The sequence below is a fragment of the Myotis daubentonii genome, chromosome 7, assembly GCF_963259705.1.
Source record: "Myotis daubentonii chromosome 7, mMyoDau2.1, whole genome shotgun sequence".
In the NCBI taxonomy this organism is placed as follows: domain Eukaryota; kingdom Metazoa; phylum Chordata; class Mammalia; order Chiroptera; family Vespertilionidae; genus Myotis; species Myotis daubentonii.
Window position 1 is genome coordinate 37,522,956 of NC_081846.1, and position 22,409 is coordinate 37,545,364.

At 54.8% G+C, this 22,409-nt stretch overlaps 1 protein-coding gene across 3 annotated transcripts; it reads left to right on the forward strand.

Annotated features, from left to right (window-relative positions):
- The first annotated feature begins 742 nt into the window (after window positions 1–742).
- D2HGDH (D-2-hydroxyglutarate dehydrogenase) lies at window positions 743–22,182 on the forward strand. 3 transcript variants are annotated; one of them, XM_059703893.1, is made up of 10 exons: window positions 743–848; window positions 1,942–2,309; window positions 5,253–5,310; window positions 6,674–6,813; window positions 7,653–7,846; window positions 9,302–9,470; window positions 11,194–11,337; window positions 12,501–12,643; window positions 15,334–15,499; window positions 21,039–22,182. In XM_059703893.1, exons 2-10 carry the CDS (start codon window positions 1,952–1,954, stop codon window positions 21,296–21,298), a joined length of 1,632 nt encoding a protein of 543 aa, XP_059559876.1. In that variant the 5' UTR covers window positions 743–848; window positions 1,942–1,951; the 3' UTR covers window positions 21,299–22,182. The 3 variants fall into 3 exon arrangements, with proteins under 3 accessions (XP_059559876.1, XP_059559875.1, XP_059559877.1); XM_059703892.1 differs by lacking the exon at window positions 743–848 and adding an exon at window positions 869–1,210; XM_059703894.1 differs by lacking the exons at window positions 743–848; window positions 6,674–6,813 and having other exon boundaries at window positions 2,294–2,309.
- The last annotated feature ends 227 nt before the right edge of the window (window positions 22,183–22,409 follow it).

Here is a 22,409-nt window from a genome sequence, read left to right on the forward strand (position 1 = left end):
GAGTGGGTGCTACCAGGCTGGTGGAGCAGGAGCTTAGGCGGGGGGTGTCCATGGATCTGGGACTGGGACGTCTGGGGCGAGGGCGGCACCCCTGAGGCCATGGGGTGAGGCTGGGAACTGGCACGGGTGCCGCTGGGGTGAGGGCCGTTGCTGGGATGACAGGAGCGTCCACCAAGCTGCGGCCCCGTCTCCGAGCTGCGGTGGGCGGCGTGTAGCTAGCAGGCCCCACGGAGAGCTGCGGGCGGCGGCCGGCAGGGCAGGTGGGACCCGGAGGGGCTGGAGGAGGCTGCGGTCCCGCTGTGGCCTCTCGCAGCCCGGCCCGGCCCCCGCCCCTCTGCGGTCCCCTCCCTCGAGTCCCAGGCCAGGGCCTCTGTCCGAGAAAATGTTCCCGCTGCTTGGCGGGCAGCTTTGGGAACCAGCTCGGGCTCTGCCCGCCCTTTGGCCGGAGCGGGCCAGGGCTCGGGCTCCTGGAGGGTCCCCTGAGGGCCCGCAGTAGGAGGGGGGAGTGGGCAGTTTTCCTGGGGGGCCCGTCCGGCGGACTGCGGGGGGCCGGCCTCGGGGAGGGGGTGGGCGTGTGCCGAGACCCCGCCGGGCGGTGCGGGACGCGGGTCGAGGCTGGCGGTCCCCGCAGTGAGGGCTGTGGACAGCGCCGCGCGCCTGGTCGCCAGGGGCCACCCTCGCCCTGGGGGCGGGACTTATGGGAGAGGTGGGGCTTGGAGGCGGGGCTTGAGGGGGCGGGGCGGGCCGGGAGGGAGGCAGTGCGCAGGCTCAGTCCTGCCGGCTCCGTCCACTGGCTCTGGTTGCTGGAGGACGGCGACGGCCGCTGCGGCCGGGACGGGGACGCGGACGTGAGTGCGCGCGCGCGGCCGCCAGGGGTCTGAGCGGAGGGACCGCGGGCTGCGGGGCGGAGCGGAGCCGAGCGGCGACCGTGGTCGCGGATGGCGAGGACGACAAGGAGCGCAGGCGCCGTCCGTCCGCGGGGTCGACCCCGTGCGGGCTGCGGCCACCACGTGACCACGCAGGCTGCGCGCGCCCGTCGGTTCTCGCGGGAAGAGCCTGAGCTCGCTCCGCGTCCCTCCGAGCGCGAGGGCCCGGGGCGGGGCGGCACGCGGGCGCGGTAGCAGGGCACCGGGCGGCCGGCTCACTTCCCCGAGCCACGCAGCGGGCGAGAGCACTGCCCCATGTGCCGTCCAGGTTGTCTGAGCGCCAGGTGAGGGCCGGTCTCCACCTGTCACCTCTCACTGGTGCGGGGTCTGTGTGCGAACCGCCTCCACCACGTGGGCAGCCGGAGAAGCTCCCTCATCTGTCCTTTTCTTGATTCTGCACTTTTTAAACTCGTGGTAACATACATAAAACATAAAGTTTGCCACTGAGCCAGTTTTAAGTGTACAGTTTCGTGCCATCTGTCCCTTCCTTTGAACGCCTCGAGCCCTGGTTTTGTTCTGAAGGAAGAGGGCCGAACGGAGACAGAGGTCAGCCGCCTGGGGACGGACAGCCCAGGGAGTCCTCAGGAGGTGCAGGGGACCACACCCGGGCAAGAGCAAGGGCAGAGCCGCCCGCTGGCCTCCTGCCCCCTGTCCCCTCCAGCCCGCCTCTGCCTGCGTCCTGTCCTCACTTTCCCAACTTATACCCTTCCCTGGGCAATTTCTTTCTTTTTTTTAAAAAAAAAAATAAAAAATACTTTTATTGATTTCAGAGAGGAAGGGAGGAGAGAGAGAAACATCAATGATGAGAGAGAATCATTGATTGGCTGCCTCCTGCACACCCTCTACTGGGGATTGAGCCCTCACCTGGGCATGTGCCCTTGACCAGAATCGAACCCGGGACCCTTCAGTCCGCAGGCCGATGCTCTGTTCACTGAGCCAGACCGGTTGGGGCAATCATTTCCTTTTCACGGCTCCTAGTAGTCCAGGGTTACAGGTCCCATCGCTTGCTTTTTAGGGCAAGAGCTATGGTGGGGCGTCTGGCCTCCAGGTGGCCTGTGTGGCTCCTCCCGTGGCGGGCAGCCTGCACTCCTGGAGCCTTCATGCAGCAGAGGACCTGGGCAGGGGCAACCAGAACCCCCTCGTGGGGCAGACTTCATGGAGTCGCGGGCGTTAGCCCCCTGGTTCGCAGAGGCAGCTCCTCCACGTCCTCCCAGGCCCCCGAGGTGGTGCTGACCTGCGAGCGCTACCCGGTGCGGCGGCTGCCCTTCTCCACAGTGTCTGAGGAAGACCTGGCCACCTTTGAGCGCATCATCCCCAGGAGGGTCATCACAGACCCAGAGGAGCTGGAGGCTTCGAATGTGGACTGGCTGAGAACCATGCGAGGTGAGCAAGGACCCCCACACCTTTCTTAGGCTGCAGAAAGCTGCTAAGAGGTGACTCTAAGATGCTCTGAGGACAGAATTGATAGAAGTTTATTGGTGGTTGTCATGAGCACTCTGGCTGTGAGTATAGTCTTTCCTATAAGTCACTCGATGTCCTGACCCCCAGATAATATCAGGGGTGCTTGATCGAGGCCACTTGGCCTTCTAGGTTTCCAACACCAACACGGGTGACTATGCTGTCCATTTAGCTTTTATTACTTGCAGTTTTAATCCAAATTACAAACAGATCAGAATACATACACACAAGTATTGGGGGTTAACAAACTGTTCTCCAGTCCAGGCTATTCACAGAGCAGTGTTTACTGGTCATTCGGAGTCACAGAGGCCTCGGTGTCTGGTGGGGGAAGGTGGGGGTGAGGATGTTTTGCAAGGAAGACTGCTGAACTACCTTGAGACAGCAAGGCCCCGAAATAATCAACAGTCTCCAAGCCAGACACATGAGCTGTCAGCACGGTTCACTCACAGGAGGGTGAATAGCAAGTGTCAACTGTTCTTAGTTTCACTTCTATTCTTCTCGAGGTGTCTCCCTTCATCTGCACTTGTTAGATTATCTTGTGGTCTCTGAGATTAGCCCTCAAAATCCAAATAAAAATATTTGGCACCGTCCACGAAGATGCTTGGTCATCGTTATAACTTATAGATGTGGGTTGCCTCCCTTTTGCTGGCAGCCCAGGACTTGGCTGTTGGCCTAGGCTTATATGTGTTCAGATGATAAGGTTCAGACACAAATTGGAGTTAGTTATTAACTCTGCTCTCCACAGTGGTGCATGACACCTTCACATTAAAGGACCAGACAGTGCCCTGGCTGCTCTGAGGCGGTCTGTGTGTTTACTGCTTGCTTCCTCTCAGCTCCTGTGTTAGGCTCCTGGAGTCACTGTGACAAAGAACTACAGACGGGGCTTAAGAGAACAGAGATGGATCCTGCCAATTCTGGAGGCAGCAAGGCCGAGACCAGGTGTCTGCAGGACTGCACTTCCTCCCGAGACTCCAGGGAGGGTCCTTTCTTTCTCCCCCAACTTCTAGGGGACGTTCTTGGCTTGTGACAGCATCAGCCTAGTCTCTGCCTCTTTCATTACATGGGACCTAAGAAACGGCCAAACTTGTAGAGAATTTTTTAAATTTTATTTTTTAAAATTGATTTCAGAGAGGAAGGGAGAGAGAGAGATAGAAACATCAGTGATGAGAGAGGATCATTGATCGGCTGCCTCCTGCATGCCCCCTACTGGGGATCAAGCCTGCAACCTGGGCATGTGCCCTTGACTGGACTCAAACCTGGGACCCTTCAGTCTGCAGGCCGACGCTCTATCCACGGAGCCAAACCAGCTAGGGCCTGTAGAGAATTTTTATAAGAGCTTATTTGAGCCAAACTGATGTCATATACCGGGGAGCAAGATCTCAAATGTTCCAGAAAATAACAGTTTTGCAGCCTTCATGCATTTGAAATTAAGGAGGGATCATAATGAAGATTAGATGAGGGTGGGAGAGAGCAAGGTAGGGATTGCATTACAAGATAATTAAGATTAGTGCTCACTTGAGGGTGGCTATGCTTATTTCAAAAGTGTGTTGATGCCCTGAGTGGTTTGGGTCAGTGGGTAGAGCATTGGCCTGCAAACTGAGAGGTCCCAGGTTCGATTCCAGTCAAGGGCATGTACCTTGGTTGCAGGCACATCCCCAGTAGGTGTACAGGAGGCAGCTGATCAATGTTTCTTTCTCATCGATGTTTCTAACTCTCTATCCCTCTCTCTTCCTCTCTGTAAAAAATCAATAAAATGTATTTAAAAAATAAAATAAAATTACTTGAATATTATAAAAAAAAGTGTGTTGATAAAAAAAAAAGTTTTGATGTAGATGCACAAAAACGATTGACAGGGCTTGCTTAAGGCAAAGGTAAACCTTTTACTAAAAAGTTACCTGCATGGGGCGTGACTTCCCAGTTAGGAATTTTTTTTTTTTCTAAACATTTTTATTGATTTCAGAGAGGAATGGAGAGAGAGAGATAGAGAGAGAAACATCAGTGAAGAGAGAGTCATTGATTGGCTGCCCCCTGCATGTCCACACTGGGGATAGAGCCCACAACCCGGGCTTGTGCTGACAGAGAATCAAACCATGACCTCCTGGTTCATAGGTCGAAACTCAAGCTCTGAGCCACACCCACTAGCCTGATCTCATGGCTTCGTGAAGAGTTAATGATGTAAGAGGAACATGCTTGGTGCTCCTCCTGCCTCTGCAGCCTCCACTCATCTAGTCAGAGTTCTTTCAACAAAACAAAGGTGCAGAAGGGGGGCAGTGGTTAGGGATGCCAACGAACTAGTTCAGGGGGCTCCCACCAGCCACATCTGGACCTCAAATCATGACAGCAAAGAATTTTAACCAGTGAGTAAAAGAAAAATGAACCCATGAGTCCACATGGATATGATTGAATAGCTAAATAAATACATGAGAGAGAAGGAAGGCCCCTCCTTACAGTACAAGGTCAGCTGTTCAGTGCAGGATGGGTGGAAATCCCCATTTGGCAACTATCCTAAGAACTGCTTCAGGCAGGAAAATCAATAGATGCTAAATTCCTGGGGTGAACTTGGAGGAGCAACAGGGTGTCTACATAGTGTCAAGTGTCTGCCCACAATATCCTTAGTAACTTGCAGTGGAGAAGCCAGGCAAGCACCCCTCCCCTCACATCTGACCACCTTCACCATTACTTCAGTTGGCACCGTCTACCGGTCTCCCACCTCCTCTCAGTGAGCAGACTGACTGCTCTTGTCCTTGAGGTTTGTGGGTGACCGTGGTTGTGTGGGTCATCTCACTGAGGAAGGAGAAAGTGCTTTTGAAGAACCTCCCTTTTCCAGGGAGGTCCCCTTCCCGTGTCTAACGCTCTTTTCTGTCTCAGGTTGTAGCAAGGTACTGCTGAAGCCCCGGACATCGGAGGAGGTGTCTCACATCCTCAGGTAAGAAGCCCTCCCTGTGGTATGTGAGTAGACGCCTCCTGAAGACACACAAACACAGACCCCAGGAAGCTGGCAGCCTGTGCAGAGCCAGGCCTCAAACCTCAGAACCTTGGGTGCTGGACTGGGCACGACGTGGGAGTGGCTGCAGACTCCAAGGAAAGTGACCTTTTCTTGAAATATACCTTTTTTATTTTCTATATCAATAAGCTATTATGTTCATTACTAGAGGCCCAGTGTATGAAATTGTGTGAAACCCAGACCCAGCATGCTGCGTCAAGTCCCGCTGGCTCTGCGGGACCCATCAATGCACCTCCTGGTGACCGGTCTTTGGCCGTTCGGCGTTACAACCACTGGGTTTTTATTACATAGATAGGAAAATTGGAAACATAGAAAATCGTAAAGAAAAAAGTGCAGCCGTGGCCAGTTTTTCTCAGTGGTTAGAGCATCGGCCCTCGGACCAAAGGGTTGCCTGTTCGATTCCTGGTCAAGGGCATGTATCTTGGTTGCAGGTTCCCCAGCTCTGGTAGAGGTGTGTGCAGGAGGCAACCAATCGATGTGTCTCTCTCCCCCTCCTTATTTCCCTCCACTCTCTAGAAATCAGTGGAAATAATATTCTCAGAATTAAAAAAAAGAAAAGAAAAAATTGCAGCTCTGGTTGGTGTTGCTCAATGGTTAAGAGTGTTTCCCCGTGCACTGAAATGTCAAGGGTCCGATTGTTGGTCAAGGGCATGTACCTGGGTTTCAGGTTCAATCCTGGTGGTCGGTGGTTGGGTCGCTGCCGGGGTCCAGCCCTGGGGGTCCAGGGGGTCCCAAAGGTGTGGATGGAGTCGGCGAAGAATGTTTTACACGGAGACAGCGTTCAGAACTCTCTAGCTTTCTCTAGTCTCCGTGGATCTTCCTGTGCCTGGCTGAGGCCACAGAGAAAGATCCCGAGGCAAATGTCACATTGTATCTAAGACATTGTCATCTTTTTTCCCTCCTCATTTGGCAAATCCATGACCATTTCTTGGTGCAAATTATTCCTCCGTGCCATTTTCGACCCACCTCACAAGTGCCCTACGTTTTACAGTCCCCCAAAACTGCCAGATCACATCAAGGTGTTCTTGAATTTCACATTAATATATGTCATTGTCCACGTGTGCCTGCTCTCAGAACCCATCGCTAGAGGCTGGCACCTCACGGGGTGGGTTTACTTGATGCACGTGGGCACACTGCCTCCCAGAGATGGGCACATTTGTTTCTCCAAATTCTTTTCCATCCAGTTGCCTTCTCTGCTCTCAGATGTGGCCCAGAGCGTGTCCCACAGGATGGTGGTGTGGGTGTGGGGAAGTGGGACCTGATGCCTCCCCCGTGCTTGTCCTAGGTACTGTCATGAGAGGAACCTGGCCGTGAACACCCAGGGGGGCAACACGGGCCTGGTGGGGGGCAGTGTCCCCGTCTTTGATGAGATCATCCTGTCTACTGCCCTCATGAACCAGGTCGTCAGCTTTCAGGACATATCTGGTGAGCCTGGCTGCCTGTTGGTGCCATCCTCATCCTTGTCAGCTGCTGGGGCTGGGCAGTAGGGGACCTGGGCCCCGGAAGGAAAGGACCAGGTCTGTCCATGCCCATTCCTCACGGGGTGTTACTTAGTTCGTCACTTAGTGACGTATTGTGGGCTTGAGGTGAAGGGGATGGGCTGCCCCTTTGGACTCTGACATTTTCCGGCCAGAACCACCTTTTGGGAGTGTGAGGTCACATCGCATGAAGGGGCTTCCTGCTCAGGATGCAGCAGTATCATGGTGTAGGCTACTTGAGTGGGATGTGTGGGCTGGATCATTCTCTATGGTGGGGGCACCCGGGCACCATAGGGTGCTGAGCAGCATCCCTGGCTTCTACCCACTTGACACAGCACCCCCAACCAAAAATGTGTTGTCACATGTGCCCTGGGGGGCAAATCACCCCTAGTTGAGGACCACTGCCTGATAACAACCCTCTCTTTTCTGCTCTCTTCCATAGGCCTGCGTATATGCATGTACGCATGTGTGTGCGAATACATGTGCATGCATGCGTACGGGGCACATGGGTGTGCATATGCACATATGAGCACACACATGTGAATGTGTGCAGGTGTATACGTGTGCATGTGTGTTTCTTCTCATTTTTGCCTTATGAGTTTTTCCTCTTTTTCACAGTATTCACAGAGATAACTTCTTGGGGAGGGATGGGGCCCAAGCTCCTTTTCTAAGTTCTGGGTTGGATCCTGAGGTGCAGTTCCTTGGGGGCGGGGGGAGTTCACACTGCAGGCTCTGTCTGAGTCACCCTGTGCTGAGAGCACCGTGACAGCTCTGCTTGCTCCGCAGGGATCCTGGTTTGCCAGGCGGGGTGCATTTTGGAGGAGCTGAGCCAGTATGTGGAGGAGCGGGACTTCATCATGCCCCTGGATTTGGGAGCGAAGGGCAGCTGCCACATCGGGGGGAACCTGGCGACCAACGCAGGTGGTCTGCGGTTTCTGAGATATGGTTCGCTGCGTGGGACTGTCCTGGGCCTGGAAGTGGTGAGCCGGAGCCATTGCTGTGCGTGCAAGTGCGGCCCTGCTCCCAGGGACCCCTGGCCTGGCTCCCTGTGTCCAGGTGCCAGTTTCAGGGCTCTTCCAGTCTTTTCCCAGCTGTTACTGTGCTCACAAGGCCTGTCAGCTCCACACCCTGTGCCTTCGGGTTAGCGTTCATTCCTCTTTCGAAGGCCCACAACTGTGTGGACACTGGGGTGGTGCCCAGGCTGCCCTCCGGCCCCAGGTGGTGCAGGTGATTTGGCTCCAGTCATCCAGCCCAGGCCGGGACCTGTGGGTTCCACATAGCACCTGCTCAGGGAGGCCCTGCTCTGGCTTCCCGAGGCACTGCTGCTGGGTCCGTGGCTTCTGGGTCCACGTGAGGCGCTCTAGGCACCCTTCCCCGTGAGCAGGTTCCCACGACCCAGCCACGTTCCACCAGTCAGCTTCCAGGTGGGCTGTGTGCAGAGAAGGAGCAAGGTTCTGTTGGCCTTTACTCACACCATCGCTGGCTGCCCCTCCAGGGGTATTGGAGTCCCTTTCCCTGAACCCTCACTGGCTCCTGCTTAGACACCTCATGGTTTTGTTTTTTTAAATATACTTTTTATTGATTTCAGAGAGAGAGGGAGAAAGAGATAGAAACATCAATGATGAGAGAGAATCATTGATTGGCTGCCTCCAGCACACCCCCTTCTGGGGATCGAGCCCACAACCCGGGCATGTGCCCTTGACCAGAATCGAACCAGGGAGCTTTCAGTCTGCAGGCCGACACTCTATCCACTGAGCCAAACCAGCTAGGGCACACCTCATGGTTTTTTAAAGCCTGGAACCTTCTGTCCTGTTACCCAAGGGTGGACTGAACATAAATACACGCTGGACTTTCATCTGCTAATTCACAACGTTTTAATAGCTTTGTTTTCTAGCCAGCTGCACATTTTTATTTTTTTAAAATATATTTTTATTGATTTCAGAGAGGAAGGAAGAAGGGGGAGAGAGAGAGAAACATCAGTAATGAGAGAGAATCATTGATCAGCTGCCTCCTGCACTCCCCACACTGGGGATCGAGCCCGCAACCTGGGCATGTGCTCTGACTGGGAATCGAACCATGACCTTCTGGTTCATAGGTCGATGTTCAACCACTGAACCACGCTGGCTGGGCTGCACATTATTTTTATTGTAACTCACTTTGCCATGTTTATGAGGTGTGTCCTGCTCCACCCTCAGGTGTAGGCCCTGTTGTACCCCCAGGTGTGGGTCCTGTTGTAGCAACAGGTTGGGCCCTGCTCCATCTCCAGGTGTGGCTCTGCTTCGGGCCAGCTTCCTTTGAGAACTGGGCCCTGAGCCTCTTGGTTGGGGGGCAGGATTTCACTCCAGCCAGGGAAGAAAAGTCCGTCCTTCAGCCTGATTGTCCCCACCCTGGGGCCCCTGCTTTCCTAGACACCTGTTTCTCTTCTCCCTCGCCAGGTGCTTGCCGACGGCACCGTCCTGAACTGCCTCACCTCCCTGCGGAAGGACAACACGGGCTATGACCTGAAGCAGCTCTTCATTGGGTCAGAGGGCACCCTGGGGGTCATTACCGCCGTGTCCATCTTGTGTCCACCCAAGCCCAGGGCTGTGAACGTGGCTTTCCTTGGTAGGTGGATTGCCTGCCGCCCCCATGGTTTGAGAGAGCGGATGGACAGGGCCCTTGCAGGACTCCCCATTTCTCCTAGCTTCTCGCTCTTTCCAAAGGGGTCCAGGATCTGGCTTTGGTGTTCAGTCAGGTCTGGAGTCATGCTTGTGGGTTCTGGGCACAGTAACCTCACTTTGTAACAAAGTCGAGCTTCCTCAGCCCTCTCACCCACTTGTCATTTATGGAGCATATACCTAAGATTCTGTGGGAAGTATTGTCATTGGGGATAAGGCCAAGGACACCGATCTTCATTATGTGGGGTGATCAGATGGAGGCCCTCCCTGGCTCCTCAGCAAACGCACACGTGCCGTTTCCACCATAGAGGAACGTCACCACCTGCCTCCCTTCCCAGCGACTTGAACCACAACCTTACATCTGCTTCCCTCAGTCCCTGTCCTTCATCTGCTCCCACCTCTTTTCTTGCCTTCATTCCATTGGGTAGGTGTGTGGTCCGTCTCCTGTGCTTGGTCAGGAGGGATGCCAACCACCAGTCTTCTAGAGGATTCCACGGGCTCCTAACATACCAATGCAGTCAGTCCGTGCCATCAGTGTCTTCCCACTGGAACAGTCATGATTGTGGGGACATTAGCTGTTTCTTCCCCTCCTGACTTTAAATGTCCCCTCTTGTCTGAATTCTTGATCCCATTTGTCTTAATCTCTCAGATCATAATTACCCTTATTTGATCAATGTGCCATTTTCCTTCCCCCTCATTCCTTCTTCGTCAGACTTCCTGCTATGCTCATCTCCTTGTAAACACATCCTCGAGCATCCTTTGGGGAACACCCACTGGCGATGAGTTCCCACTGTCAGTTTGTCTGAAAATGCCTTAATTGACACTCATTCTCGAGAGGCGCCATCACTAGGCGTGCAGGTTCAGGTGGGCACTCGTTTCCTTCTTCCACTGAAAATGCTCCACTCTGGGCCGCCTCCACGGCTGCTCTGAAGAGGTCTGTCTCTTCCTTCCTCTGGACCCTTGGTCGTTCGTGGTTTTCAGTACGTTTCTCTAGGTCTCCCTGGCCTGGTGTCTTGTCAGTTGCAGTATTGCCCATTTCCTTTCCTCAACCTGTGATTACACATGTGGCATCGTTTGTCTGCCCTCCCGTCTCTCACCCTCTTCCATTCTTTCCTTCCCGTTCACCGCCTGTGTTGCATTCCAACTGTTTCTTCGATTTGTTCAGTTCGCTAATGTGTCCTTTTGCGTGTGTCCCCATGCAGCCGCACCCTTGGTGCAGCTTCCACAGGCCTCTGCAGTCCCAGGCTCTTCTCTCTGGAACACTCTTCCCGACATCTCTGTGACCTCTGATCCCTGACCCCTCCCCACTGCCATCCCAGCCCTTTCCGCCTACAGCAGTACACTCGGTCCCTTCTGCCCTCCAGCTGGAGGGTCAGCCCCCCCTGTCCTGGCACCACTGTGACCTCTCAGTGTTCCGTGAATATGTCTTGAGCGAGTCGTGAGGAAACCATGGGCATCCTGGCGAGCCTTCTGTCTTCATCATCTTCAGAACCTGTGATGTGCTTGTTGGCTGACAGGTGGCATTTCCCTCGGCAGTGCTTCTGCAGCTCCGAGAGGCTGCCTCGCACGCCAGCTGGGAGTCGGGTTGGCAGGCTGCGTTACAGGGGACCTGGGTGGGCCTGGGCGAGGCTCAGGGCTGGCATGTTCCTGAGGTGCTGTGTCCCATGCAGGTTGCCCAGGCTTTGCTGAGGTTTTGCAGACTTTCAGCACTTGCAAGAGGATGCTGGGGGAGATCCTGTCAGCGTACGAGTTCATGGATGCTGAGTGCATGCAGCTGGTCAGGCACCACCTCCACCTCACCAGCCCAGTGCAAGGTACTGACCCACCCACCTGCCGCTCCTTTTAGGCTGTCTGCACGGATGGCTCAGGCTGTCAGGCCATTCTGTGCGGGAGGGGGCGGGAAGGAGGATACTGGCCCCTCTGCAGCTGTGTTGTCACCACTATTGGATGAGCACAGGAGTCTCATTTACTTTTGTTTTAAATGTGCCCTCGGTTAGTTCAGTGAATGCAGTCCATTGGGGCATAGCTCTGGGATCTTCAAAACAACCAAGCGCGCTTGTCGGAAATGCCCTGTTTCCAGAACCAAGAGATGTACCGTTCCATGACACGCTCACCCTCCGACCTCAGGGAGCAAGTCACAGGTGCTGGGTGTGACTCAGATAGGGTTTTGGAAGGCAGTTTGCATTATGAACCGAAAAATATTCAGCTGGAGGTCTTGGTGATTTTACTTCTGAGGTCCGTCCTAAAGAAATCGTTATTGTCTTAGCTGCCCTAATAGAAGCCCACAGACTGGGTGGCTTAAACAAAAGAAATTTATTTCTCACGGTTCTGGAGGCTGAGTTCCATTAGGGTTGATTCCCGGTGAGCCCCACTTCCTGGCGTGCAGGTGGCCACCTTCTCACTGTGTCCTCAGATGGTGGCCAGAGAGAGAGCTCTGGTGACTCCTCCTCCTCTTAGGAGGGCGCATGCTCTGCAGGATCAGAGCTCCACCCTCTGACCTCATTTAACTTTCTTAAAGGCTTGATCTTCAAATGGTCACATGGGGTTGGGTTAGGACTTCACCATGGGAATTTGGGGTGTGGGGGGGGGGTGACAACACAGTTCAGTCATAACAATTATAAATATGGAAAGACCCCAATTTTGAATGAGATGCTACTCTTGGTATAAAGTAGGAAACAACATAAATGCCCAGTGGTAAAGAAATAAGACATACACAACCTTTGGAAAGATGGTGGGCCCCTCGGTGGACGGTGCATCTCCCTCGGTTGGTAAGAGCGCCTCCTGCAATGAGGGCTTCACAGTGTCACCTGGGTTGTTCCTGTGTTTCCAGTGAATGTGGTTTGTTACAGTGAAAGATCTGTTTTTAAACTGTCTGAATTTCAGCCTCAGCCCCTGCTCTGCAGGCTCCTGGCCCCGGAGCTTCCTGACTCAGCCTGACGGCCCTGCCTCTGCCCATCTTGCCTTCTGCCCTCTCCAGAAAGTCCGTTCTATGTCTTGGTCGAGACCTCAGGCTCCAGAGTGGAGCACGATGCCGAGAAGCTGAGCAGCTTCCTGGAACATGCCCTGGCCTCCGGCCTGGTGACCGACGGGACCCTGGCCACTGACCAGGGGAAAATCAAGGTGTGTGTGTGCTAGCGGCCCTCGTCCTCTGCCCAGCCTGGCTCACCGGAGCTGTGTGGAAGGCCCCGTGTCCACTGGGAGTGTGGCTGGTGGCTGGACCTGAGTGGCTGTCTCAGCTTTGGTAGAAGAACCTCTTTGGAAGCACACTCTTGGTGTCTGGGTATTTCAGCGGTGTTTTAAACAGAGGCAGAGAGGACTGTGCGGGCTGTGGGAGCGTTAGTGTGATGCTGAGCCAGTTGTGGGGGTAAGACGTTTCCCTGAGGATGACTCGGCACCAAGAGTGACTTGGCCTCTGCGGCCAAAGGAAGGAAGGGGGGGGGCCTGGCATAGGGGAGCCATTATCACCCTGGGGGGCCTAGGGCAGGGGAGCCATCGTCACCATGGGGGAAGGTGAGGGCCGGAGCAGGGGAGCGATCCTCAACAGCACAGGGCCTTTGTCCCCTTCCCTTCCCCCCCATGGTCCCCTGAGCTGCAGTGTGGAGAGTGGCCAGCAGGGGGCAGGAAGTCCACAGGACAGTGGCAGGAATGGGACCCGGGTGGGTCTGATTTGGCTGAGTGGAGAGTGGGATCTTGTTTTCTTTTCTTTCTTTCTTTTTTTGTTGTTGATCCTCATCAGAGGATATTTTTTCCATTGATTGTAAGAGAGGGTGGAAAGGAGGGGATAGAGCAAGAGAGAGAAAGAGAGGAGAGAGATGTGTGTGAGAGAGACACGTGAATTGGTTGCCTCCCGCACATACTCTGACCAGGGCCGGGGATCAAACCTGCAACCCAGGTACATGCCCTTGACCGGGAATCAAACCTGAGACCCTCTGGTCCTCAGGCTGATGCTCTATCCACGGAGCCACACTGGCCAGGGCTCATTGTCTCTTAGTGGTTGGTTATTGACTTTATTTCTCTACTTTCTAATTAAACCCTTTTCTCTACAGTTACTTTTATGGTAGTTAGATATTATATGTAAGGAGTTACAGCAATATCTGACCCAGGCCCCTGTTGAGCGCGGTGGCTAGGCAGCCTGAGCTGCCGCTCTGCCCACAAGTGCCCTCCCTCCCTGTCCCCCGGCCCAGGCAGAGCCGCCTCTATTGGTCTTGCTGCAGAAGACAGGACAGACAACACTGTGCTGCAGGCGTCTGCTTGGAGCTCCTGGGGAGCAGGTTACATGAGCCTGGGTGGGGACCCTTCCTCAGAGGGTGACCCGAGGGGGGGTCACTCAGAGCAGTGGTTCTCAACCTGTGGGTCGCGACCCCTTTGGCGGTCGAATGACCCTTTCACAGGAGTCGCCTCAGACCATCCCGCATATGAGATATTTACATTACGATTCCTAACAGTAGCAACATTACAGTGACGAAGTAGCAACGAAAATAATGTTATGGTTGGGTCACAACATGAGGAACTGTATTTAAAGGGCCAGAAGGTTGAGAACCACTGCCTCAGAGGGTGATTGCTATCCAGTTGGGGGGAGGCAGGAATACGCTGGTCCTGGCCCGTCCAGACTGCTGGCTCTACAGCCCTGTTCTCAGATGGTGGTACCCAGAGGTGATGGGGGTGGGCTGGGCCGGCTTCCCTCCCAGGTGGGCAGGAGTTGGGGGGGCATCCAGATGGGGAGATGGCTAGGTGTGGGGCCTGGGAAGGGGCACTGAGCAAAGGTGGGATGGAGGGGAGTGCCCCTGGAGGCCTGTGCAGAACATCCCTGAGCTGGTGGGACAGAACAGGTGGGCAGGGGGAGCAATCTTGTGGCCGTGCACTGGCAATGAATGTGATGGAGGTGAGCGGGGCCTGCAGGCAGCAGTGTGGGCATGACAGCTGTGCAGCAAGTGAGGTTTGATCCCGGCCCTGGTCAGCGTGTGTGTGGGAGGCAACCAAAAAATATCCTTTAGGGTCCCCGTGGCTCCAGCATCTCTGCAGGGACATCCCTGGGCTCTGGGTGCGTGAGGGGCCAGGCCAGTAGGACCTACTGATAGTCGGGGCACGGATGACCTGTGGGGCTATCACAATCGATGAGGGAATTTTTAGAGGTGCTCATAGTACTGTGCTTATGTTAAAAACAAAAGGAGCGTCCTTACCTAGTAGACATTTCTTGGTGACGTTTCCTGAGATGGTGGGGTGTGTGGGGCTGGAGTCGGGGCAAGGCCCAGGTGGGACAGTAGGGCCCAGTGGTCGCACAGCACATTGTCTCTGCTCCCTCACGACGGCCTCAAATGCCCACAGTGACAAGTTAACTGAACAAGTAAACCACAGCTGGGTTTGTGTGGAAGGCAGCACTGCCGCAACAAGCTCCCTCGACCCCATCCCCAGGCCCTGCACCCCCGACTGTCCCTGCTCCAGCCACCAGCATCCCCATCCCACCCATGCCCCATGTGTCCCCAGGCAGCCCAGGGCCCATCCTTGGGGGCCTTCCCAGCCCCTCGCCCCCAGGCAGCCCGACCAGCCATGCCCACCCTATCACCCAGACCTACAAGACATAGTGTCATTGCCCGTCCCCTTCCAGAAGGGGGCTCTCAGAGCCTCAGTCGCTGGCACTGGTGCTGTCGGGCTGCATCTGGGACCTTGTCGAGTATGGGCTCTTGGATGGAAGCCTCATGCCTGCCACAACAGCAGTGTCACCCCCAAAGCAGCCGCCGTTGTCATGCCCATCACTGTGGACACCCAGTGCAGTCAGGTGTTGACTTTGCCTGTTTCTTCCTGTCCCCCAGATGCTGTGGGCCCTGCGGGAGAGGATCACGGAGGCGCTGACCCGGGACGGTTATGTGTACAAGTACGACATCTCTTTGCCCGTGGACAGGCTCTATGACCTTGTGACCGACCTGCGCGCCCGCCTTGGCCCCCAGGCCAAGCACGTGGTGGGCTATGGCCACCTGGGTGAGCAGAGCTGGGCGGGTGGACCGTGGTTAACCATGGGCTAGCTCAGCGCCACGTCCATGCTCTGAACAGTGATGGAGAAAGCCTGGGGTTGAGAGATTCCTAACCGTTTTTCTGAGTCTTTTAGGTGTTTGGGGGGGAGAGTGACACCGGCTGTGGGAGCTCCGTGGAGCGCTGTAGGGCATGGGCCCTGACCCCAGAGTCTGAGCAGGTCTGAGATCCCTGACCACACCGCATCACTGTCCCACGTGGGCTGGAGGTCCCCAGCGAGGGCAGCAGTGACTCTGGTTAGGGGACAGCACAGGACAGTCTGTGGGACTCGAGTCGGTGTGAAGCATCAGGAAGGATTGGTAATGTCGGCTGCATGGAAAGTGAATGATCCTGTTCCTCAGACAACCTTCAGGGGAATGATGGCTGGTGAAGCTTGGGTCTCACAACTCTAGTTTTTGGGGAGGGGCAGGGAGCGGGCGCAGGGTCACTGGGGTAACGTGAGGGAGGCTGTTTTCCCTGAGAATTTGGACTCCAGAGTGGGTGAACCTGTCGCAGTCACAGTGGACGGAGGGGCTCTCCCTCTGAAATCAGGAGCGAATGTTGGGTTTGTTGGTGCTTCTGTAATAGTCAGCGATCAAAGGACATTGGGCCCTCCTGGCTGATGGGGCCATGTTCCTAGGATGGGCCTGCTTGGCTATGGTCCTTCCTGTATCTCGACCCCATTTACTTAATTCTACATGGGTATTTTTATGGTGCTGTTGCCCTGTCAGGATCCTTGGTTCTGTCTGGGTTGATGTTGGGGTGGTGGCCCCTTCCCTACGGTCTCTGGAAGTCTGTGTACCGTGGAGTTTTCTCCTCGAGTGTTTGGAGAACTTGCCAATGAAGGTAAGTGGCTGGAAGTTTGTGTGTTTGGGGGGCAACTGCAGACCAGTTTCCTGAATGTCTGCAGGTTATTCCAGCTTGCCTTTTCTTCGGAACTGGTCCTGACAATTTTTCTTTCTGAGAATTTGTCCATTTCTTCTAGAATTTCAGATGTATTGGCATAACAGTGTTCATGATATTCTCATGTTTCCTCTCATGGTATCAGCATGGTCGGGAAAGTACTCAGCCAGGACAGTAGCTGTCACTCAGCCACAGTGACTCCGGGTCCATGTGTCATCGTAAGCAAAGCATGACTTCCCTTCGGACTTCAGTGGGAGGGCGGAATGTCCATGTGTGTGATGTTTGGAGCCCACTTGCTGTGTGATGTTTGGAGCCCACTTGCTGGGACTCTTTTTTCTGGCCTCTCTGCTGCTGGCATGCCCCTGCCCTGCCCTTCTGCAGCCCTGACCTCAGCCCCAGGCTCCCAGAAGGCCTGGTGGGGGGCGACTCCGGGACTGGTCCGCCTCAGCAGCTAGAGGTGCCCCAGCATTTGTGCAGAAGTCCCACAGTTGTTTTTTTTTTAATTTATTTTTATTTTTATATATTTTTATTGATTTCAGAGAGGAAGGTAGAGGGAGAAAGAGATAGAAACATCAGTGATGAGAGAATCATTGATCAGCTGCCTCCTGTACGCCCCCTACTGGGGGTCAAGCCCACAAACCCGGGCATGTGCCCTTTACCGGAATCGAACCCGGACCCTTCAGTCCGCAGGCTGATGCTCTAGCCACTGAGCCAAACTGGTTAGGGCTGTCCCACAGTTTTGATGGTACATTATCCTTAGTTCTAAATATTTTTTCATCTCCATTGTCATTTCTTCTTTGACCCATGGGCTAGGCAGAAGTATGTGTGTGTTTTCTTTTTTCAGAAATGTTTTTAAATTCACAAACATATGGGAATTTTCTAGCTATTTTAAAAATTGTTGACTTGCTTTTAATTGCACTGGAGCCAGAGAACTGGGCCTGTGTCACACTGAAACCAGTCAGCGGCCCAGTGGGCCCAGTGTGTGGTCTGATTCCACAACTGTGATGACTATTTGGAGAGAGCTGCCCTCTGAAGTCCTGGAGCCGTGTTTGCACAGATCCACAGAGAAGTGCTCACGTAGAGTTTAATCCTCCACATCCTGCTGGTTGTCAGAGCATCAGTCTCCAGGTGACAGGATAATCTGGCTCTCTTTCTAGCTGTCAGTTTGGAAGATAGGAGATGAGAACTGTCCTTTCATTCTGCTAAATGAGTCTTTTTATTTTCAGAGTTTCGTTTGTCATGGAGCCTCCTTTGTTTGATGTTCTACAGGAGCATTAGCTTTCCTCTATTTGGTGTTTGTCTGACATACTGGTTTTCCTCCTGTGACTTTTAGCTGTTTTCTGTCCATGACTTACATAGGTGTCTTGAAGACAGCATGGAGCTGGGGTTTCTTCTTCATCATTGGCCACTCATTGTCTTTAAACTGAAGCGTTTGGTTTATTTGTGTTGGGTGGGGAAGGCTCAACTTCTCCCCCTGCCCTCCTAGAGTCTTTGGGGCCCTGGAAACAAGACCCATAAGACACAGAGTACAAGAAACAAACAAGTTCACTAACAGGTGCATCTCACACACACACAGGGCTCAGCGATGAGGAGCTCAAAGGGACTCAGGACACGGGCATCTCATCAGAGAAGTCACAGAGGAAGGATGAGGACTTGCAGCTTCTCAGGCAGCAAACCGTGGGAAGGTCAATAATGACCTGGGGAAATGGACCACCAGCTGTTACATGAATTCCTCTCCTGCGTCTCAGGCTGATCAGGGCCCAGCATTTCTGACAATGATTTCCGTCCTTCCTGGTGCGGGGGTGGGGGTGGAGGTGGGGACAACGGGGACACGTTTGCATGATGTCCTGCTCTAGGTGAAAGGCCGGCCCGATTATCACCCGCCTGTTCCTACACTGTTTCTGGAGTAGATCTCAGTCTAGTCTGTGTGTCAGCCCAAGTGGTCATGCTGTTGCTGGTATTCGTGTGGTCAGTGTTGGTCCAGACCTGGGCAAACCTCTAGTCCTGCTCTGTCTACTTTCATAGCCCCCGTCTGGGCCTCATCTTTTAGAATTTCCTACTAGGGACGTAGGTGACAGAATATCTTAGACTTTATTTGCCTGAAAAGCTATTGATTTTGTTCTGAAACGGATTTCAGCAATTTGGGTTTGACAAGTTCTTTTCTCTCTGCAGCACGAGGTGTCACTCTGCCGTCTTCCAATTGTATCACTGGGAATTTAGCCGCCAGGGCATATGTCCCATGGAAAGGAATCCGTTTTTCCTTTCTTGCTGCTTCTATGACCTTGTGTCCCTCTGGTTCATCTGGGTGACAGCGTGTGTCCTACCGGGCTGCCCTTGTGTCTTCACATCCTGCTTCCCCAGCTCTGTTTCTGGAACTGCAGCCCAGTGCTCGAGGTCTCCTGCCCCATCACTGATCGCAGGTTCCTGTGATGTGGGCCTCGGTTCTTGCTACATTCAGAGCATTTTGCCATCTTCCAGGTCACGAGTCTTGCTTTGCTATGTGCTGTGTGCTGTTAAACCTGTTCACTGAGTCGTATGCTTCAGCCATTACACTATTTTTTCTAATATGTTTTTATTGATTTTTTTTTTTTTTTAGAATGAAAGGAAGGGAGAGGGATAGAGAAATAGAAACATCAGTGAGAGAGAAATATCAATTGGCCACCTTCCACACACCCACACTGGGGGGTTGAGCCCACCCCACCACCCAGGCATGTGTCCTGACCAGTAATCAAACCTTGACCTCTTGGTGCATGAGATGATGCTCAACCAACTGAGCCACACCAGCCAGCAGTGTTTTGTATTTTTTAATTTCTTATTTCTTTAAAAAAAATTTTTTTTATTGATTTCAGAGAGGAAGGGAGAGGTAGCGAGAGAGAAACATCAATGATGAGAGAGACCCACCGATCAGTTGCCTCCTGCATGCCCCACACTGGGGATCGAGCCCACGACCCGGGCATGTGCCCTTGACTGGAATCAAACCTGGGACTCTTCGGTCGCAGGCCGACACTCTAGCTAACCACTGAGCCAAACCAGCTAGGGCAGTCTCTTATTTCTTTAAACATATGAAACATTTACGTTCTGTTTCTGGAAATGGCTGGATGGCGAGTCTCTGTGGCCGGATTCTGCTGCCCTGGTTCTTGGTGGCTTTGTTTTGTGTGGGTGTAGTTTGTGGCCTGGGCTCATATGTCTTAGTTCTTTGCCTGTGGAAACAGTGAGGCCAGGGTTGGAGTTTGTGCAGGGGGTGGGTGCAGATCTAGGCCGCCCAGCCTGGAACCTCCCAAATATTCATGTCCTGAGCTCATTGTCTGTGGACCACCAGGTAGTGTGAACTTGGGCTGCAAACTCTGTGCTGGTTGATGGTTGTGAATATCCAGGTGTCAGTGGAGGTGCGTCTCCTCCCACACACAGTTCCCTGGGCAAAGAAAGCCTGTGGTGGCATTTTCAGTTGCCTTTGCCCTGAGTGTGTCAGTGAGGACCATTTTTGGTTGGAGGGGGTCCCTGCTATGCACCCCACATTTGAAAAACCCTCATGGAGGGAGTGGGTGTAAGAAGCTCAAGGTCACTGGGTCAGAGGCCACATGCCTGCCCTCATTGCCTCCTCTGTTGCCCTCGGTTTGCTGTGCTTTTTCCTGCCTCTGGGAGCCCCTTCCTCTGGCCTCCAAATCCCCCTGCCCCTCAGGATGGATAGCAACCCTCACTGGGCCTGGCCCACTGTCTGCTCAACCCCTCTACGTTCCTGACCGCTGACTTGGTCATGGGGCCTCTTCTCTGTATGTTTGCACTGGCTCCAGGGCATGCTGGTCACATCCAGTGCTTCCTGGGTGTTGCCTCCCAGGTCTCCCAGGGCCAGCACAATTCCTGCCCCCCAGACTCCCTGCAGGCCTCCCCTCAGTGGTAACTCCACTATCTGCTCTCATGACCCCACTGGGTGCAGGCACACCCTAGGCTCCCTCCAGCCAGCTCACAGCCCCAGCCAGCGCCTGGGTTACTCTCATGTCTCTTGTCGTTGCTGTGGGACCCCGAGAGGGTGCATGTAGACGGCGAGCCCGGCTATCCCCAGGGCCAGAGTCAGCATGTGTTCGGTCAGTTCTGGAAAGCCAGGGCCCAGGGGGTCTCATTGAGAGTAACAGGGGGCCAGGTGGACCTGAGAGGAGGCAGGTGGGGATCCAGGACTTTGTTTGTGGTGGGTGTTGGCTGGGCAGCCTCAGAGGGGGCACCCTGGGGGTGGGGCAGGCTCCCATGGTGTCCGTGGAGGTGTCTGGTGGGGATGGGGTCATACTGGGTGTTGTTGGAGATGTGAGTCTGGTGACAGCCATCAGTGTGATCAGATTCCAGGGCTCTCCGTTGGGAGCCCTTGGAAGATGTTGAGCTGATGGAGGAAGGACCAGGTCGGGGAGAACTGGCGAGAGAAATGAGCAAAAGCCAAGGGAGCTGGGGCCCCCTGAAGAGGCTGCTTCTGTCACTGCAGGTCAGTGGCTGGTGGCTTGAAGGGCTGGAACCAGACAGAGGGCGGAAAGGGGCTCTCTGGGAGAGGGCTTAAGAGGTGGAGAGGACAGGGCTCTTGGGGGCCCTGCCCAGCCTGACCCATGGTTCCCTGTCCCTCCAGGGGATGGCAACCTGCACCTCAATGTAACAGCAGAGGCCTTCAGCCCGTCGCTGCTGGGTGACCTGGAGCCCTACGTGTACGAGTGGACAGCGGGGCAGCGGGGCAGCGTCAGCGCGGAGCACGGTGTCGGCTTCAAGAAGCAGAGCGTCCTTGGTTACAGCAAACCGCCTGAAGCCCTGCGGCTCATGCAGCAGATCAAGACCCTCCTGGACCCCAAGGGCATCCTGAACCCCTACAAGACGTTGCCCACCCGGGCCTGACAAGGCATTGGGGTCAGCAGGAGTGGCCTTCGTCCAGTCCTGGTTTGCCCATTGGGATGGGTGCACAGGGCGGGCGTGGGCTCAGGCCTCCATCCCATAGAGCCCCCTGGTTGGAGGGTTGGGAGCTGGCTCCGAGGAGCTGGGACTCACTCTAGGGCAGGATTCCTCTGGCGGCTCCGCAGGTTACATAGTGTGAGCAGAGAGGAGAGCGCGGCTATGTGCTGCCCTGGCCACGCTGCCTGGCCTATAAGGAGACACCTCATGTCCCTGCACAGGAGGGAGTGGGGTCTCCTGCCGGCATGTCCTGGGTGGGCCGGTGTATGAACGGCTCTGCCCACTCAGAAATAGACCAGGCGGCACCTGCCTTGCTTGAGAGCCGAAGCCCTGGGAGGAGCATTATGGTCCTGCTTCCCCTTCTTCCCCCACCCCCGGCCCAGGCTGTGCAGGCCACTCGGTCAGGCCAGCGGTGATCAACTCCGTCAATAGCCCAGAGCACCCGTCCCTCCAGGGCTCTGACCACCAGAGCCTGGCTCACCAGGTGCTTTACTGGGACGTGGAATGGGCGACTGCTGGGCCCTGGAATGCATCCTTTCCCTCGACAGTTGTCAGAGCTCAGGCGTTCGTTTCTCACTTGGCAGGCTGCTGTGATGAGTCCACGCAGGTGGGCCGTGCCGCGATGAAGCCCCCGCAGGCACACGTACTAGTACATCCTCACTGCACACAGCCCTCCTGTGTTCCTGCTTCTTCAGTGACCCTAACGTGGTTGTCCCTGCTGACCGGTGGCTCCGGGCAGCTGCTAGGGCTGTGGAGACAGTCTGGGAAGTGGGGCACGTTTTCTCTTTCTGGCTGTCGTGAACTCCCAGTAAAAACGGAATTATTCAGGACACTTTCCTTGCTTTTGTTATTAGAGAAATAATCTCCTAAAAGCCAGTGGTGAAGTGCCCGTGTGCCATGTTCCCTAAGCACCGAATACTGGGGGCTGCCAGAGAGACCGGGCCTGGCTACCTGTGGGAGTGGCTGCCCCCTCCCTAGTCCCTGTCCTGTCCACATCTCCACCCCTGCCCCACCTGAGGCTTAGAGCCCTGCCTCATGGGGCCCCTGAGGCTGAGGT

Bases quoted from the DNA above. Each gene is read 5' to 3' on its own strand.
- D2HGDH (XM_059703892.1), top strand. From the start codon at position 1,182: ATGTGCCGTCCAGGTTGTCTGAGCGCCAG. The intron at 1,211-1,941 runs GTGAGGGCCGGT...CTTGCTTTTTAG, and splicing joins CCAGGTTGTCTGAGCGCCAG to GGCAAGAGCTATGGTGGGGC. The intron at 11,338-12,500 runs GTACTGACCCAC...TGCCCTCTCCAG, and splicing joins CCTCACCAGCCCAGTGCAAG to AAAGTCCGTTCTATGTCTTG.